Source organism: Cinclus cinclus, chromosome Z (genome assembly GCF_963662255.1).
Source record: "Cinclus cinclus chromosome Z, bCinCin1.1, whole genome shotgun sequence".
NCBI classification, from domain to species: domain Eukaryota; kingdom Metazoa; phylum Chordata; class Aves; order Passeriformes; family Cinclidae; genus Cinclus; species Cinclus cinclus.
Genome location: NC_085084.1, coordinates 84,247,316 through 84,264,862, shown reverse-complemented (window position 1 = coordinate 84,264,862; position 17,547 = coordinate 84,247,316). Strand labels below are relative to the sequence as shown.

Sequence of the window (17,547 nt, the reverse complement as noted above, 5' to 3'; positions counted from 1 at the left end):
CACCTGTATGAATATGAGGAAAGGCCCATTTAAGTGGAACTCAAAACCCTGATGGCTGGACTGAGGCTCTGCCCAGGATGTTCTGCCAGCTTTCACCCTGTCTGGAGGCCTGGAGCAGTGGGGATTGTTGGGGTCTAGGACTCTTGTGACATTGGTTTCTCACCTGGGCCACATGTCTGGCTAGATAAGGACTAGTCTTTTTTTCAATTTGCTGTTGAGTATTTGCTTTCCTGAAGTGAACTTGCTGATGAAATTTCTGCCCCTCCTGCAGTAGAGGGGTTGAGATTAATTTTCACATCGCATTCTTGTAAATCAATGGGGCTCAGTGTGCTTCCTGCAATAAGGAGTGGGTTTTGGTCATGTAATGAATTCTATGAATTTTCTCTTCTTTCCTTATTTTCCCGTCTTTCCAATATTCTCCAGGGGCTGTGGTTGCTCGCATGAAATTTGAAATTCCGTTGTTGGGCACAGCTTTATTTACTCCCTAAATTTTCTAGTGTGCATGTGTAGGGAAGGTTAGTTTGTGTTCAGAAGCTGGTGAAGGAGTCAAAATAAGGGTTGCTGCTTTCACAGGACATGTGTCTGACCTGGGAGTGTCACTGGTCCCCAGTATTAATTGGTATCTGGCCATACTAGTGCATATTGCCTTCTGTAGCCTGCCAGGAGGCTCCGGTCCTCCTCCACACATTCTGGTTTCCACACTTTAATTCTGTGAAATAATTCAATCGTAGAATCATTTAGGTTCAAAAAGATGTCTTGAGATACAGCTCTTCCTCCAGCACTGCCAAGGCCAGCACTAAATCAAGTGCCACATCCACATGGATTTTTAAATCCCTCCAGGGCCTATAAGTTTCTAGTATCTAATTTTCCACAGGAGTACAAATCTCTTTCCTTGTAATTGCACGGATGAGCTGCAATTCTAAGAAGTTCATGTGATCTGGCCTCAGCGGTTTTTGGCCTCTTGAGTTTTGGGAGGGGAAATCTGCAGTCTCCAGGGTCAGTTCATTATTCTCTCATCTGCCTCTCTTGTGCAGGAGCTTGGCTCTTGACATACAGCTGCAGTAGCTCTGTATGCTCTCACCCTGATTTTCTGTGGTAATTTATCCAGTGGCTCATCAAGCACCACCAACCTCCCCATTACAAGTTTCCCTGTGCAGTTGGCTGTTTATTGGGTTGGTTTATAAGCTGTAGGCTGGTGTTGATGCCAGTAAAATGGATGAAGACAAATGCTTGGGGAGCCTGGATTATTGTTTGTGGACATACATTAACATTCCCTCCCCCAGCCCAAAGTGGCATTTTTACTTAAACAGTTCTATACCAAATGGTGTCAGCTTGAGAAACAGAAATCTAATTCTTTCTAATCTTGATCAATAAATATTTTAATGGGTGACTTTCCATGTGGGGTTACAGTTCTGAAGTGGGATTCATAAGCAAGAGCCACTCCTCTCACCTTCTCTGCAAGAAGCACTCCCATTTCTCTTTCATATAATGGTTTGAGTTGGAAGGAACCTTAAAGATCATCTTGTTTCTCCCCCTGCCATGTACAGGGACAAATTCCACTATCCCAAGCTGTTCCATGCCCCATCCAGCCTGTCCTTGGACACTGCCAGGGATCCAGGGACAGCCCCAGCTGCTCTGGGCACCCTGTGCCAGGGCCTGCCCACCCTCCCAGCCAGCAATTCCCAATTCCCAATATCCCATCCATCCCTGCCCTCTGCCAGTGGAAGCCATTGCCCGTGTCCTGTCCCTGCATGCCTTGTCCCCAGTCCCTGTCCAGCTCTCCTGGAGCCCCTTCAGGCCCTGCCAGGGGCTCTGAGCTCTCCCTGGAGCCTTCTCTTGTGCAGCTGAGCACCCCCAGCTCTGCCAGGCTGGCTCCAGAGCAGAGGGGCTCCAGCCCTGGAGCATCTCCGTGCCCTCCTCTGGACTGGCTCCAGCAGCTCCACGTCCTTGTGCTGTTGGAGCCCAGGGCTGGAGGCAGCTCTGCAGGTGGGGTCTCACCTGAGCCCAGGGGCAGAGGGACAGAATCCCCCCTGCCCTGCTGCCCACCTGGGGGATCAGCCCAGGGCAGGGGGGTTCAGGCTGGGGCAGGTCCAGCTCTCACCCACAGCACCCCCAGCTCCTTCTCCCAGGGCTGCTCCCCCTGCTCATTCCCAGTCTGGATTGATCCCGGGGGCTGCCCTGACACAGCTGCAGCTCCAGCACTTGGCTTTGTTAAACCTCATGAGGTTCCCTTGGGCCAGTGCTTGGGCTTGTGCAGGTCCCTCTGGATGGCCCAGTCCTCCAAGGGTGTCAGCTACTCTTTGCCCCCCAGTCTGAGGTGCTTTTTGACCAGGTGGAGGTTCTTCACTAGCCCAGGCTGATGGATGTGGTAAAACCTTGTTCCACCTAGGAGTTGCTCATAGCTCCATGTCATCATGTCTTAGCTATTTTGCCTGAGGACAGGGCATGGCTTCATTTTGATGGGAGATCAACCTTTTACACTGTCTATGTCTATGAAATGCAGAACTTCTAAATACAGCAGGAAGAAACCAGGAAGAACTCTTGCCAGGTGCTGCTAACTCTGCCCCATGTAGCAATTCTCTCTCCACAAAGCTTTTGGAGGAAAGTCCTTTGATAAGGTCAAGGGCAAGTTTGAACTGAAAGCAGCCTTTCTAAATAAATGTGTTAATCTCAGCATTTTAATTTCTTATTTCTTTTTTTGTAAAAAAAAAAGAAATTCTGCTGAATTTTAGATACTAAGGGGAAGACCATCAAGTTAGTTCCTACCTCATTTTATGCTTTGAAAACTGTATCTAAAGCTAAGTAGGTTTTTGTTCCCTGTTTCAGTCCTTGGGATCATTCTTTCAAACCTGTTTGATCTTGGTGGAAATGCAGAGCCAGTGAGAGACCAGATGATGGTATTAAGAGGTAGTAACCTGGCAGCTCAAAGTAAATCAGGCTGTGTCTTTGAAATTAGCTTCTGTGATAGCTTCTAAGTGATTTCTGTTAAGTACATTAATTCTTTTTCTTTTCCTCTTGGGCAAGTCCCACCTGCAGCTGCTGTGCTGAGGTGATGCTGGCTTCCCATGAGGGATGTTTTTGCATCTGGGAGAGACCATCATGTGGAGATTGTATCATATCTCTGCTTCCCACTCTCTAGTGCGTATCTTCCCACTCTGCCATGGATCTAGTCTGTGATGCACATTGTTTTTCCTTTTAATTAAAACAAAAAAGGATATCTCTTTCTGAAATTGGAATGCCCCTTCTTTGTGAAGAGAGGATAATTTACTGAAGATGCTGAAATTAACATCTCTGGGTACCTCCTTTAAGCTACTTTCACAGGGCAGGGAGGTGTTTGGGCAGGAATTTTTTGCTTTTGATGAGAACAGTTTGCTGACTGCAGGTCCCAGCCTCTCCCCAGACCTGTACCTCCAAGAACAGGATAAAGAAGAAACATGGCTTTGTGAACCAGCCCCTTCAGCTCCCTTCAACTCCAGCCTTATTTGAGCTTACAGTTTACCCAGCATTTTAGGAAATTGTGTTTCAGATGCCAGTAACTCTAGTTATGTTGAAAGGACACTTTTTAATGTCTTGGTCAACATTAACTTCTGGGAGAAGGGGGAACACAGGGATTTCTGTGTTCAGTGCTCTGTTGATGGAGATGGGCTTGTTTCCCAGTGCAGGTTTACCTTAAAGCAGCATTTTAATATATTTATCTTATAATGGCACTTTCTTGAGCTGCTGTCCTCATTTGTGTCAATGCCTATGACTCAAAAAGGAATGAAAGCTATTTTTCCAAGGAGGCTATCTGTTAAAAATACTGCTCATCTTGTGAGATTTCACAGGTTTCTGAGATGCAATAAATAGTGGGGATCCTTCCTGCTTTTTCCTTTGGTTTTCAGTGCCTGAGGACATGTCCTACTAAGATTATATGAACAAAAAAAAAAAAAAAAAAAAAAAACCAAAAAAAACTTTACTAACAAATTCATGCAAATGACAACAAAAAACCTCCCTTTATCTGTCAGCCTGCAGACCCTATTGGAAACCTGTGTATGTGATAGCAACAAGGTTATAATTTAAGTTCGTACACGTGGCTCTAACAGATGAACTTTGCAAGTGTCAGTGCCTGAAGTGTTTGCTAATTTTGAGAAGTGCTGTGCTCGAGTGCTGGCATGGGAGGGAGGCACGAGCTGTCTGTGGTGGTGAGGCACCTCCAGAGCCCTTTCAAAGCTGCAGCACCACATTTCTCACTGCTTTCCTCATGTGAAAATTTGCTCATGAATGTTTGTGTGTTGTGCTTTTCCACTGAAATATGCAGAGACTCCCTTGCCAGGGAATGGCATCTGCTACAGCTCTTTTCAAAATGCATGTTGGCTTTCTTCTTCCTTTTTTTTTTTTTCTTTTCTTTTCTTTTCTTTTCTTTTCTTTTCTTTTCTTTTCTTTTCTTTTCTTTTCTTTTCTTTTCTTTTCTTTTCTTTTCTTTTCTTTTCTTTTCTTTTCTTTTCTTTTCTGATGGTTTCATTGCTTACTTTTTAAATTGTTATTGCCTAAAAACAAGCACTGTTTTCTAACTGACATCAAAGCCACGTAAGCTCTTGCTGTAATAAGTGTTTCTGGTCGAGTTGACCAGCTTACATCACTCATTTGTAATGTTTTCAGCACCTCATGAAAGAAGATAAATCAGCTTCTTGCCTCATAAAACTTGGAAAAAAACCCCAAACAATCTGCTAAAAGGAGACTAAAAAAGCCAGTCTGCTAAAAGTATTAAAGTGAGATGAGACATTTCTGGCCATTATTCTGCCTGGATGTATACAGAGGAGATTGATCTTATGTGGATGCATATGGTGTTTGGACCAAAGGTTGCTCTGAGGGCAGACTGATGTGTTTGACTCAAATGCTGAGGGAACCTTTGGCTGAAGTAAAAGGAGTAGAATTTATTTTGGACCAGTGGGAGTTGCTGCAGTGGGAAAGAGATGGAGAAACTTGTTTTAAAACATTATAAAGGGCACAACCAAGGCATGGCTCTCCTTCCCTGTGGTGGAAAAAGAAATGCAATGCAATGCAACTGTACTCTAAAAAATAGTACTGGATGAAATTAATAAGGGTTCTGCACCTTTTCCCCTTCTCTTTCAATTGACCTTTTGTCTTTCTCTGTCCTCTTGTTTCCTTTTTCTGTCCTTTATTTCTAGCAAGACTGAGGACTGGGGGTATCTCAATGAAGATGGAGAGCTCGGCTTGGCTTATCAAGGTTTAAAGCAAGTTGCCAGGTCAAACACTTTCTTTTTTTCCCCACTGCTGCTTCTCCCTTCTCCTCCTTTTTCCTTGCCCTCCTGTTTCTTTCTCTTGCTGTGCTGTTACCATGTGGTCCTGGATGGGGCCGACTGTCCTCTCTGGGAGCAGCTGGAGGTAGGATTTCCAAACTGCAGGAATTGAGACCCTCCTGTAGCTTTCAGAGGAGCCATGGTTCCAGTTGGCCATTGCTGGTGGTGGCTGTTCACTAATGCCTGGGCTATGATCCAGTAAGGATTATGTGACATTAATGGGAAATAGGGTGATGAAGGGTGATGAAGGTTAGAACCTGGGATTTCCAAAAAGACAAAAAAACCCTCACATTTTATTTTTTTTCCCTAAATTGCACTGAGACATGGACCTCTCTGAAGTATTTTCTCCCACTCTGTTGGAAGGGGAGGGCCTGTCCTTAGTATCCCAGTACTGCCACATTTTCATGATCCTGGGGATTTTGTGCTCCTATCCATGTGTTGTCTGTGGGTGAGAAAGGCACATGAATCCCTCCTGGATTCTTGTCCTGCATCACCCCTGTGCTTGGTGGTTATGGGGCACCTATATATATGATTTTTATTAAAGTTTTAAGGACATCAAAGAGATGAAAAATTTTAATCTTGTGTATAGAGTAGTTTAAAGTGGTCTCATCTAGAAGTATTAGAGTGAATCCAGAAAGTAACAGGAAGAAATAAGAGATTATTTCATGTGTTTTTGCAGGCAAAGTAGGAACCTAGGTTCACAAAAGTCTCAGGGATTATCCAAACTAATCCCAATATGAAGAAATAAAATGAAAATTAAGTATTTAATACTTATTTCATGGTGGGTCTGTATGTTCCAAGCTTATTAAGAATATAACTCTTGACAGGATTATGAGTCTGACTGCATCATTGCCCATGTTTCTATAGGCTGAAAACATACTTTTCTGCCTAGTGCTGGAAGGTGGGAGTAGAGGTTGCATTGTTAAATTTTCTAAAGGCAACAAAAACAACAACCACACGAAACAACCTGGGGAATGATCAATACTTTTCCTCCAGGAGTCTTCCCAGAAAGTGTGCACTCTTTTATAGCAGTTATTAAAGAAAAACACCAAAACAACAACAACAACAGAATCTCTGTACATAGTTATTCTTGTAGGGAAACAGTTCACAGGTGTGGATCACAATCAATTTCTCTGTGGACCAGAGAGAGTTGTAGTTTTTTCCCCCACTGGTCCATCTCTGTGTCTGTGCACGTCCTGGGTCAGAGTGAGGCTGTAAGCAGCAGAATCTTCCTCGTCTTTGAGGATTGCTGGGTGTGAGGTGACCCACAGCTCTGATCAGGCACATCCCTGAGCTGCAGCAGGGCAGGGGGTTGGTTATCTCCTTGGGTCATTGCTTCTCTTGGCCACATTGTCCTGTATAACCTGGGACTATACCCTGTACTTTCTGTCTTGGTGGCTGTGTCTCAGTCCTCATACCTTCTTGGAGTCACTTCAGTCTTCTGGCAAGAGCTGGTGGGCTGAAGGCAGATTTCCACATAGCAGACGGTAGGGAACACTTAAAAAAAATCAATTACCATATCACCTGCCAGGTTTGTCACCATCACCATCAGCACAGGTGTCTGCAGTTAACATCTAAGTGATGAAACATTCTTCCACTGGATTTAAAAAGGCATTCTGGCTTAGCAAATGGTAGTTTTCAAGAGTGAGAATTTATGTTTGACAGGAAAGAAGCACAGGAACAAATATCCTTCAAGCTGAGCTTTTGAAAACAAAACGTGCAGATCCGTGTTGCTTTCTTGCCATGTATTTGCTTTTTGCAAGTAAAGGAAACCTGGATGTTTGATGCAGCTAAATAAAAAGGGTGCTTTAGGATTTATTTTTTTAAAAGATCTCAACATTTCATTTAATGTATTGTAATTTCAAAAGTATTTAATCTGCAGTATAACAAATGACAGACTGATGTGGCAATAATAGCTTCTTGATCATCAGTTTCATAGGGAGGTTGACTGGGAGTATCTCTCAAGTTGGAGATTTTGAAGGATCTAAACTCAAATGGTGATTACTACCATCATGCTGACATCACAGACTGATCAGTGTGGTCCTGTTCTCAGGTTGCTGGAAGCACAGCTCCAGGACCAGAGAAGGGAGCATGAGGAAGAGATGGAAGCTCTGAAAAACCAGGTGGATTTAATGCAAGAGGAGCTGGAGAAGCAGCAACAGGCATTCCTGCAGACTCTGCAGCTCTCTCCAGAGGTCCAGGTGGAGTTAGGACTTCAGCAAGAAATTACACGTCTGACCAATGAAAACCTGGTAAGAGGCCGTGCTGAAAACACAGAAAGAGGGAAAAAAAACAGTGTGACAGAAAGGAGATAGGAGGCATAACTGGTGGGAGGGGAGGGCACTGCAATCTCTTTCACCCCCTCCTAATCTCTTAATTAATTAATCAGAGTGCCCCATCCTCACAAATTAATTTCTGGAAACCAGAATCCATCAGCATCTCCCACTGGTGCATTTGGGAATGTTGGTACTTAGCCTTGAGCTGATGTTCCATGGCTGTATGACTTTTGTGACTACATAGGAACTTTATTTTAAAAAATTTTAATTTTTTTTTTTAAGCCTTTCTACTTTGTGGCACTGCCTTCTAAATCAGATCACTGGGGTCCCCTCTATTCTGTTAAGCACAGAGGTAGCACAGGCCTTTCATCTTACTTGCTTTTATTGGAAGTGTGGAAAGGCAGTTGCCACTCCAAAATGTTGGCCTGGATGATCATAAATTTTCCCTTTCTCCCATTCTGTATCTGTGTGCAAGGTCTGGAGGGAATGTTGGCAGCTTATGAGTTTTTGCCTTTTTTCAACAACTCCAGTATCTAAATAAAATGTGATTAACAGCCAGGATTAAATGCTGTGGGTGGTGCTCCTCTTCCACTGAGATGCTCACACAAAGCCTTGGTGGTGCATAGACCAGACTCCAGCCTTTTAACTCACCCCAAGTGATTTGTTCTTGGTTTTAATGTTGGGAGTTCTTTTACATGTGTCTTCTGTCTTTCAGGATCTTAAAGAATTGCTGGAAAAGTTGGAAAAGAATGAAAAGAAGCTGAAGAAGCAGCTGAAGATTTACATGAAGAAAGTCCATGATTTTGAAGGTGACTTATATGTTGGGAGATAATGGGTTGGGGGAACTGCAGTTGGATTTTACTCCTTTGGCCAGCCTTGAAGAGCTGCAGGGCTCGGGGTTTTTTGTTCTTTTTCTTTCTGTGAAAGAAAGATTTTGCTTGTCCTGGCACTGAATTAGCAGCAGGTGTTGAGCTGACACTGACCCAGTACCAGGATTTGGAGGATATTTAAGGAATTTCTTGCTGTCATTGCAGTCAATGCAGTGACCCAGGCAGAGATACAGGAAGGAGCCCAATGGCCAGCAGGAAAACGCTCTGATCTGCCAATTTTGAAGGGGGGATTATAACCCTTTAGTATCAAAATGTGTGTGTATACTCTGCTTAATGAGAAAGCACCTTAAATGTGGCATCTGTGTTGTATAGAAAGCACTTCCTATTCTCTGGAGATGCTGTGATTAATCAGAGAGCCCCATTCTCACGAGTTAATTTCTGGAAACCAGGCATTAAGTGGAAATTAAGCTGGATAACTGGAGGGTTTCCACGGCTCGCCCAGCTGCTTTCTGTCAGCATGATTTGCATGCTGCTTGCTGCAGTATTTGCATGCTGGTCTCTTCTGCTTTATGACACATCAGCTGTGTGCCACCGTGGTTTGCAGATTTGCAGGCAGACAGAAGATGCCATGCTTAGGGATTTTGCATTTTTGCATTTTACCTGCCTGCTTTTTGCCCCACTTGGTGAAAATCATACACTAGGGTTGCTGTCTTCTAGCCCGTGATCACTTGGAAAATAAAAGATGGCTTCATTTTTTCCTTTTTTAAGTTCAAGTTTTGCACTTTTTCTTTCATTCAGAGTCAGAACTCTGCTGACTGATAATCCAGGACCTGATTGTTTCTATTTTTATGTCTGTCAAAACTGATGACATCACTGGGAGTTTAACTTAAAACTTTTTGACTTGGTATCTGCATGAGGCCAGCAGAGCCTGAATAGTTGCTGATTTCTAGGTGCCAGCCAGGTGTTGATCATCTTTTCTCTTCACAGCATCCCAGGCCATGGTGCCAGTGGAGAGGAGATTGCACGAGCGGAACATGCAGGTTGCTGTCCAGAGGAAGGAGAAGAATTTTCAGGGCATGCTGGAATATTACAAAGAAGATGAGCCACTCCTCATCCGAAATCTCGTTACAGGTGGGGAACTTGCTCTGCTCCTCTGCCTGGCTGCTCCTTCTTGTGCCTGGAGGAGTTTGTAAATTTGTGATTCAAAAATTAAGGTAGACAAATAGGTCTTCTCAGTTAATCCCTCCTGGGGCTGCATGTTTGTGGTGATGGTGGTTTGAGTAGGTAAAGTAGTGCTGCACTAAGCAGATAGACTAGGATGGATACAATTCCTTAGGAATAGCAAAAAATGGGAAACACAAGGCAAGGCTGCAGTTTTTAGAGCAGGCAGTAACTTGCTGAGTTTCATACGATGTGATAGATGGGGAGGGGGTGGCAGAAGGATAGACTATGCCTGGAGAGCAGTGGAACAAAGGAAGTTTGGTTTATGAGGCAATAACAGACAGCAGTTAATGAACTTGTGAGCTCTTCTGCACTGCACAGTCTGCTCAGAGTTGCTGCAGCATCCCCTCACTCAGTGCTGTTCCAGAAGTTAGGCTTCCCTGGCTAGGTGTTGGTATTTACTACAACTCTATCCCCAGCAGAGCCTAGTGAGGATCCAAAAAGTGTTCAAAGAGCAGTGCTGACCCATTGCTGTGGGCACTGAAGTTCCCCTAATCAGACCAGCCTGTTCTTTAGAGACTCCAAATGCCCACAGCTGCCATTAGGATTCCATATCTTGAGGGAAAGAGTGATTTAATGTGCCATCAATTCAGAGAGAGGATTTATTGTGGGAGGTATTCCTGAAAGCTTCAGGGAGCTGTTCTAAGGTTGATTGTATGCTACTGGGGTAGAGTTTTACATGGTGAAGAAGCTCTAACTCTACTGTTCATCCATAAGGAGAAATGGGGTGGTGTCACAAACCTCAGTGTGGGCAGGGTTGCCCTCCCAAACCCTAGTGCTGAGGGTCTGGGGCAGGTCCCTCTGTCCTGCAGCTGAACCTCTGGCTCTGTGTCCACTCTGCAGAGAGGGATGGAAGTTGCAGAGCCAAAATACCTTTTACCCCAGGGCTGAGGGGAGAGGGGTTTGCCTGGATGCATTCCAGCTCTGGAGTTCTCTGCTTCACTTGTCTACTGGGGAAATTTAAGTTTGCTTTTTTGGTGAATTTTAAATTTTATTATTTTTTACTTTATTTTTTTACTTTTGTGATTTTTTTAAACATTTAAAAATTTTTAACTGTCAAATCTTCTAGATCTCAAGCCCCAAGCAGTGTCTGCTACTGTTCCCTGCCTTCCTGCTTACATCCTCTTCATGTGCATCAGACATGCAGATTACATCAATGATGACCAGAAGGTGCACTCCTTGCTCACCTCCACCATCAATGGCGTTAAGAAAGTGATGAAGGCAGGTGTCCATTTGCTCTTGTCTCAGGGTTGGGAGGCTATCAGGTGGTAATAACCATGTCCAAATCTGTGAGAGCTCAGCTCTCACAGCGATTTTCAAGCCAAATCACTCTTAGAGCCTCCCTTTATAGAAGAAAAAGGAGAATTGTGATCTAAGCAATAAAATTGTTTGAATTTAGAGATAAAAAGTTTGCAGGGGAGAGCAGCTGACACTGTCTGTCTGGAGAGGGAAAACAGCCTGATAATGGGTGGGGAAACTGAAAATCGGTTAGATTTGTGGTGCCATCCTGCCCCATTGAATAGAAATCTCACACGTTTTCACTCTTCCTCTGCAGAAGCACCACGATGACTTTGAGATGACATCGTTCTGGCTGGCGAACACATGCCGCCTCCTGCACTGCCTGAAGCAGTACAGTGGGGAAGTGGTGAGAGCCCGGCCTGGGGGTGGCATCCGTGCAGGAGGGAGGGTCCTGCATCCTCCTGGCACCAGGGGCTTCCCTCTGGCTGTGAGATGGGGCCACTCAGACTTCCCTCCTTGGTTAATCTGGATATGGCAGGGCTAGCTTTTTCTGGAAAAAGCTCCTGAAAGCACAGAGTGGTCTGGGTTGGAAATGGAACTTAAAACACATCTCTTTCCAACTCCCTGCCATGTGCAGGGACACCTTCCACTATCCCAGGCTGCTCCCAGCCCCAGTGTCCAGCCTGTCCTTGGGTACTGCCAGGGATCCAGGGACAGCCCCAGCTGCTCTGGGCACCCTGTGCCAGGGCCTGCCCACCCTCCCAGCCAGCAATTCCCAATTCCCAATATCCCATCCATCCCTGCCCTCTGCCAGTGGAAGCCATTGCCCGTGTCCTGTCCCTGCATGCCTTGTCCCCAGTCCCTGTCCAGCTCTCCTGGAGCCCCTTCAGGCCCTGCCAGGGGCTCTGAGCTCTCCCTGGAGCCTTCTCTTGTGCAGCTGAGCACCCCCAGCTCTGCCAGCCTCTCTGTGCTCTCTCTGGTGGGCCGTTTTCAAGGCTCTTCTCCTGGTTTTAGTTGGTCCCACAGCTTTTCATTAAACAATATTTCACAGCTTGCAATAAGTTTATTAAAGCTGATCCCTTTCAAAAAAAGGGATTACCACAGTTCTCCTATAACATTACACTCTGCCATTCTTATAGCTATGTATTCTACATATTAAAATTTTCAACAGACCCAAATACTTTTATTTTTTATTTTAGTCTTGATTTTTGTTAGATACGTTGAATCTTCAAAATGTAAGAAAAAAAATCATAACATTAAATATTCAGGTTTGTCGTTCAAATTCAGAAGATAATGATTTGTGCGTAAAACCTCAGCACTGGATTTTGAAGATTTAAAATTAAAAGTTACATTCAAGATATTTTAAAGAATAATTACTAGCAGTTGTGCTCTTGTTTGCCCTCTTCTGTCTGGATAATAATACTGCATTTAAAGAAAATCCTCCCCAGAAAACCAGCTGGGTTAAAGAACAGCCTTAAATTTTACATTGTTTGCCATGATTTGCTGTGTCAAATGAACCAGCTGTTTGCAAATTCCATTGGCAATTTGGTGTAAAACATAGAGGGGAGAAATACTTCTGAGCAGTTTGCAAGATACTGATATCTTTAGTTATAAATCCAGCCTATTTTTAAGAAAAGGTTTAAAAGAAAATCCCAACCCACATGCAGTCCTGTCACGTGAACAGTGTGATACTCTTTGATTACTCAGAAAAATGGGGAGATTGTGAAATCAATTCAGATTGGTATATGTTGTGTTTTTGCATTTTGCTTGTCAACAACCAACAAAAACAGTTTCATAGTTCTCATTTTCACACCAAATAACAGGCAATTAAAGGATCTGTGCTAATTAAAGCATCTCACTGGCTTCTGCCCTAAAGCTGGTATTAATAACTGAGCCCAGCCAAATGCAGGATCAGAGATCAGCTGTATCAGCAAAAGGCAGGCAACAATTTCAGTTATTTGGGGAAAATTTATGAATTTCAGAACAGTTTAAAATGTAGTCAAAGCACATAATGTGCAGTCATAATTTTTTTTCCATTTTCTATAATCTTAATATCAAAATGCTTTGTTTTCCATAAACAGTTTGAACTTAAAAGGGATAAGCATATAGCTTAAAAAGTAGTTTCACAGGGCCTGAAATGTCATTTTCTAATCCTGCGTGTTGCAGTTAATACAAATGTGCAGATCCTTGGTAAGGATAAAATAAAAACCCGGTAGTTTAATTATTTTTTTCCAAAAGGTAGTCATCTAGTAATAATTTATTAACAAATCCCTGGGTAAATGAAAGGTGATTTATGAGTTTTGATAATTTCTGTAATGTACTTTGGTAACAAATTTTGGTATATTGTACTGATACTAATGCAGTGATTTTGATGGACTGTCAGTGGGTGGGATAACGAGCCTGCGTGTTTTAATTTCCTGTTCAGGGTTTCATGACCCAAAACACAGCGAAGCAGAATGAGCACTGCCTGAAGAATTTCGACCTGACTGAGTACCGCCAGGTGCTGGGTCACCTCTCCATCCAGATCTACCAGCAGCTCATCAACATTGCCAAGGACATCCTGCAGCCCATGATTGGTGAGCTCACAGCTGCCTTTTAGCAGGGTGTTTCTTGGCCCAGATTATCTGCTCCGCCTGTTTTTCAGACCTTTGCACTGTGCCAGCATAAGCCAGGAGAGTTTTTATCTTCCACCATTATAGAACTAATAGGGATGAGAGTTTTTCCTCCCACTACAGAAGATAACCATTTCTGTTGGGGAAGTGGTTGAAGAGGTGAGGTTGTGCTGGTGGGTCTGCTTTCCCCTCCAGACCAAGTTTGTGGTTAATCTTTTTATGGGTGGAAATGTACATTGTAAGGGAGGAGAGGACTCAGAAAAGGAAAAAGACTCATAAAGACCTGGTTTTTCAAGGGTGAGAGAAGGTATGAGAACAGTTATCTCTTCAGCCAAATCCCTGAGGATTGATCTGAGGAATGTTCTATCCCTGGCAGTGCCCCAGGCCAGGCTGGACAGGGCTTGGAGTAACCTGAGATAGTGGAAGGTGTCCCTGCCATGGCAGGGGCATTGGACCTAAATGGCCTTTAAGGTCTCTTCCAAACAAAACTCTTGTATAATTCTAGGATGTCTGGTTTTTTTTAAACTATTTTGTATTGTCAGAGTAAAGCAGCCACTCATGGATCTGTCCTGCTGTCAGTTCTTGCAGCATCCATGGCGTTGCATCACCAAGACTGATATGTGTTCATTGCAGCCCATGGGGGGCTCAGTTCTTCCCTCTAATGACAAATAGATGGGTGAAGGCTTTTCAGCCCATTTTCCCCTTTCTTTTCAGTGTCTGCTGTGTTGGAAAATGAGAGTATCCAAGGGCTTTCCAGTGTCAAACCGATGGGCTACAGGAAATACTCCTCCAACTCGGCAGAAGGTGACAATTCCTACAGCTTGGATGAAATGATTCGCCAGCTGAACACATTCCACAGCATCATGTGTGACCAGGGCCTGGACCCAGAGATCATCCAGCAAGTGTTCAAGCAGCTCTTCTACATGATCAACGCCATGGCCCTGAACAACCTCCTGCTGAGGAAGGATGTCTGCTCATGGAGCACGGGCATGCAGCTGAGGTGGGGCTGGGGCTTGGGGCAGGGCTGTGCCTGCTTAGGGAAGTTTTGTTAATGTTATAAGCTGGTGAAAAATAGGAAAATAAGGTACACTTCTCATTGCAAATTAAAATCTTCCTTTTGCTACCCTCTCCCCTTCCCATGCTGGATCCTTCTGTCTTCCCTTTGAGCTGGACAGTGGGCAAAAGCATTTTCTGTGTCAATATTCTCAAAGGTATCTGGGTACCTTGCAGGATCTTGTTAGCATTTAAAAGCTGGTTAAAAGCTTCATTTTAATTGCTGAAACTTGGGGGAATCTGAATGCTCTAGAAAAGCACCTCCCCTATGTTGTTTGGCTTTTACATGGTTAATCTATTTGTAAGGTACTTGGAGTATATATTTTACTCTGAGCTGTTGAGTATTAAGCTTTGGTCTGATTATCTTTTGCCACACGTATCACAGATAGGCACCACAAAAAAGCCGCATACACCAGCACGGCAACATACCTTGAGCCCCAAAGAGGAGTTTTGAAGATGCTGCTTCTTACTCTTGGCTCACATGTTGTCTCGGTTGCTTATCCAGGTTTAACATAAGCCAGCTGGAGGAATGGCTGCGTGGGAAGAACCTGCAGCAGAGTGGAGCAGCACAAACTTTGGAGCCCTTGATTCAGGCAGCACAGCTCCTGCAGCTGAAAAAGAAAACCTCAGAGGATGCAGAGGCCATCTGTTCCTTGTGCACATCACTAACGACCCAGCAGGTAAGGAGCAGGGCAGGAGTTTACAGCACAGGGTAACTAAGAAGTGGGAAAGGGTGGTCTCCTGCTGCCAGCTCTTCAGTGCCCAGCCTCAGTGTGCCATTCCTTCAGTGGGCACAGCTTGTGCTCTTCAGGACTGATGTTACATCTTGGCCCCTCTCAGAGGTGGTCACAGTGGTGGCTCCTCCCTTACAGTGCCACTGATGGCACTGGAGCTCCAGAAATGTGCAAAGATGAAACCCAGCCCTGAGGAGCTTGTTGTATAAGTCAGATTCTTGGCATTTTAAATCCACCTGTTGTCTTTAGCCAGGTCTTAAACTGATGTATTGGCAGGATTCCCACCAAGGATTCCTGTTTGGGATGGGAGGTTGAGAAGTGCCAACCTGGGCTGGCTGGTTGTGACCTTGAACTTTGAGACTCCCTTGCAGGAGGATATAAACTCACATTTTTTACTGCCAGATTGCTTAATTTGATAGTATTGTAGGAAGTGAGAAGTGGGAGGTGTGAGCTGATTTCCAGTGGTTCTTGGAGAGCCTTTCTAATGTATCTGCATCACCCTGTCCTGAACATGCATTTTTGAGAAAAGCTGAGGGGAAGAGTGGGAGTGAGGGAGAATCAAGAGAAGTATTGTGGAAGTGATGTCAGAAGTCACCTATGTGACCATGTGCCAACCAAGTGGAGTCCCTGTATAAATCTGTTGTCCAAGTCTGTTGCCAATTTACGGACTTTCCCATAAGAAGATTTTGACAGGTTGATAGATATTGCAATACCTTACAGCAGGCAAGGAAAAACATCAGGGTAATACTTCCACTGCTTCTTTTCTCTGCTTTGTCATGGCAGATTTGTTGTGGCCATATCATGACAAACTGCTTTTGTGTTCTGGAAGAGTTTGGCTTCTCACTACTGTAACTGTATTTTGTTTCCAACAGATTGTAAAGATACTTAATCTCTACACTCCTGTGAATGAGTTTGAAGAACGTGTGACAGTAGCTTTCATACGAAACATACAGGTAAATTTAAAGGGCTGTCAGGTGGGCACAAATGACATCCCTGTAGTTCAAGTGACGTCTCTATTAAATCACTGCTAACTTGGGCATTTTATAAAAGGCATGCTGCTGCAAGTAGTCTTGAATTCAGTGCTCTGTGTGTGCACACACTTAACACCTGCAGGGATAATCAGGCTGTTAATCACAGAGGGCAATAAGCACCCAAATCCCCAGCTCAGCTAATTCAGCTCTTCAGTAGCAACATGACTGAGGATTAAGGTTGCAGGAGTCAACAAAGTGTTGGTGAAATGGAGAATAGGTGAAATGGAGATAGGAGGTAGAAGTTGTCAAATAAAGGAAAAATAAACAAATTAAAGCCAAACACATTTTAGTGCTGATATGGAGCAGGGAGGAAAAGGAAGGGCATGTGTTCAGCTACCCCCAGAACATATCACCATGGTGGAGCAGCTGAATCAAAGGTGCTCTGCTGGTATCATGTAGTCCTGGTTTTGCTGTGCCAAGGGGGTCATCTTGTTTCCAGGTCCTGTGTCTTTCTTTGTGGTCATGTAGAAAATGCAGCCAGGTTCTCCTGAAGGATGGTTTCCTGCAGTCTGTATAGAAGTTCCTGTAAATACTTGCTCAGAAGAGGACAAAATAGTTCTCACTGTTTTCTGAAATATCTGTAAAATGATGCACATTCTCAAACCTTTGATGCTGCTAAATACAAAAACAAAAGGCAACAGCTGGGGCTAAATTTGTCTTCTTCTCCCACACCCAACAGAAGCAGTTGCAAGAACGGAATGACCCTCCACATCTGCTGTTAGACTTCAAGCACATGTTCCCAGTTCTGTTCCCATTCAACCCATCTGCCATCACCATGGACTCCATTCATCTCCCTGCTTCTCTCAACTTGGATTTTCTCAATAAAGTCTGAAGAAAGTAGAGTTAAGGTCACCTCTCACACCCAGAGACTTACAGCAACAAAAGAAAAAATCATAAAAAGTATTCAAGAGCTCTTTAAATATGGATGAAACAGGCTTATGGAAGAACCCGTACACAGTAGCAAATGGATGCTAAAATGTACACTAAAAAAACACTGGTCTGTATGTGATTTTTTTTCTTTTTTGGTAATTTGCAGCTCAGAAATAAGGATACTTGAAAAGTAGATTTATTTTTTACTGCTTGATTTTATGTTGACATGGCTCAAAGCCCATAATCATCTGTATATGCCACAAACAAAAAAAGATGGAAGTGGGAGACAGCTTTTCTGATCTTCATAGGTGTCTATGACAAAAACAAAATCTGAGACACCTGTGCTGCCTTGGAGGATGTGTCATTTGTCTAGTAGCAGGT

General features: G+C 43.9%; 1 protein-coding gene across 1 annotated transcript in view; it reads left to right on the top strand.

Annotated features, from left to right (window-relative positions):
* The window catches only part of MYO5B (myosin VB), a 145,677-nt gene extending 128,549 nt beyond the window's left edge, over positions 1-17,128 (top strand). Inside the window, exons 31-41 of the mRNA XM_062513989.1 lie at positions 5,169-5,246; positions 7,354-7,552; positions 8,292-8,385; positions 9,394-9,537; positions 10,697-10,848; positions 11,183-11,272; positions 13,292-13,442; positions 14,193-14,478; positions 15,037-15,211; positions 16,138-16,218; positions 16,976-17,128. Of these exons, the coding sequence (XP_062369973.1) occupies positions 5,169-5,246; positions 7,354-7,552; positions 8,292-8,385; positions 9,394-9,537; positions 10,697-10,848; positions 11,183-11,272; positions 13,292-13,442; positions 14,193-14,478; positions 15,037-15,211; positions 16,138-16,218; positions 16,976-17,128 (1,603 nt within the window). The remainder of the gene's footprint in view (positions 1-5,168; positions 5,247-7,353; positions 7,553-8,291; positions 8,386-9,393; positions 9,538-10,696; positions 10,849-11,182; positions 11,273-13,291; positions 13,443-14,192; positions 14,479-15,036; positions 15,212-16,137; positions 16,219-16,975) is intronic.
* The last annotated feature ends 419 nt before the right edge of the window (positions 17,129-17,547 follow it).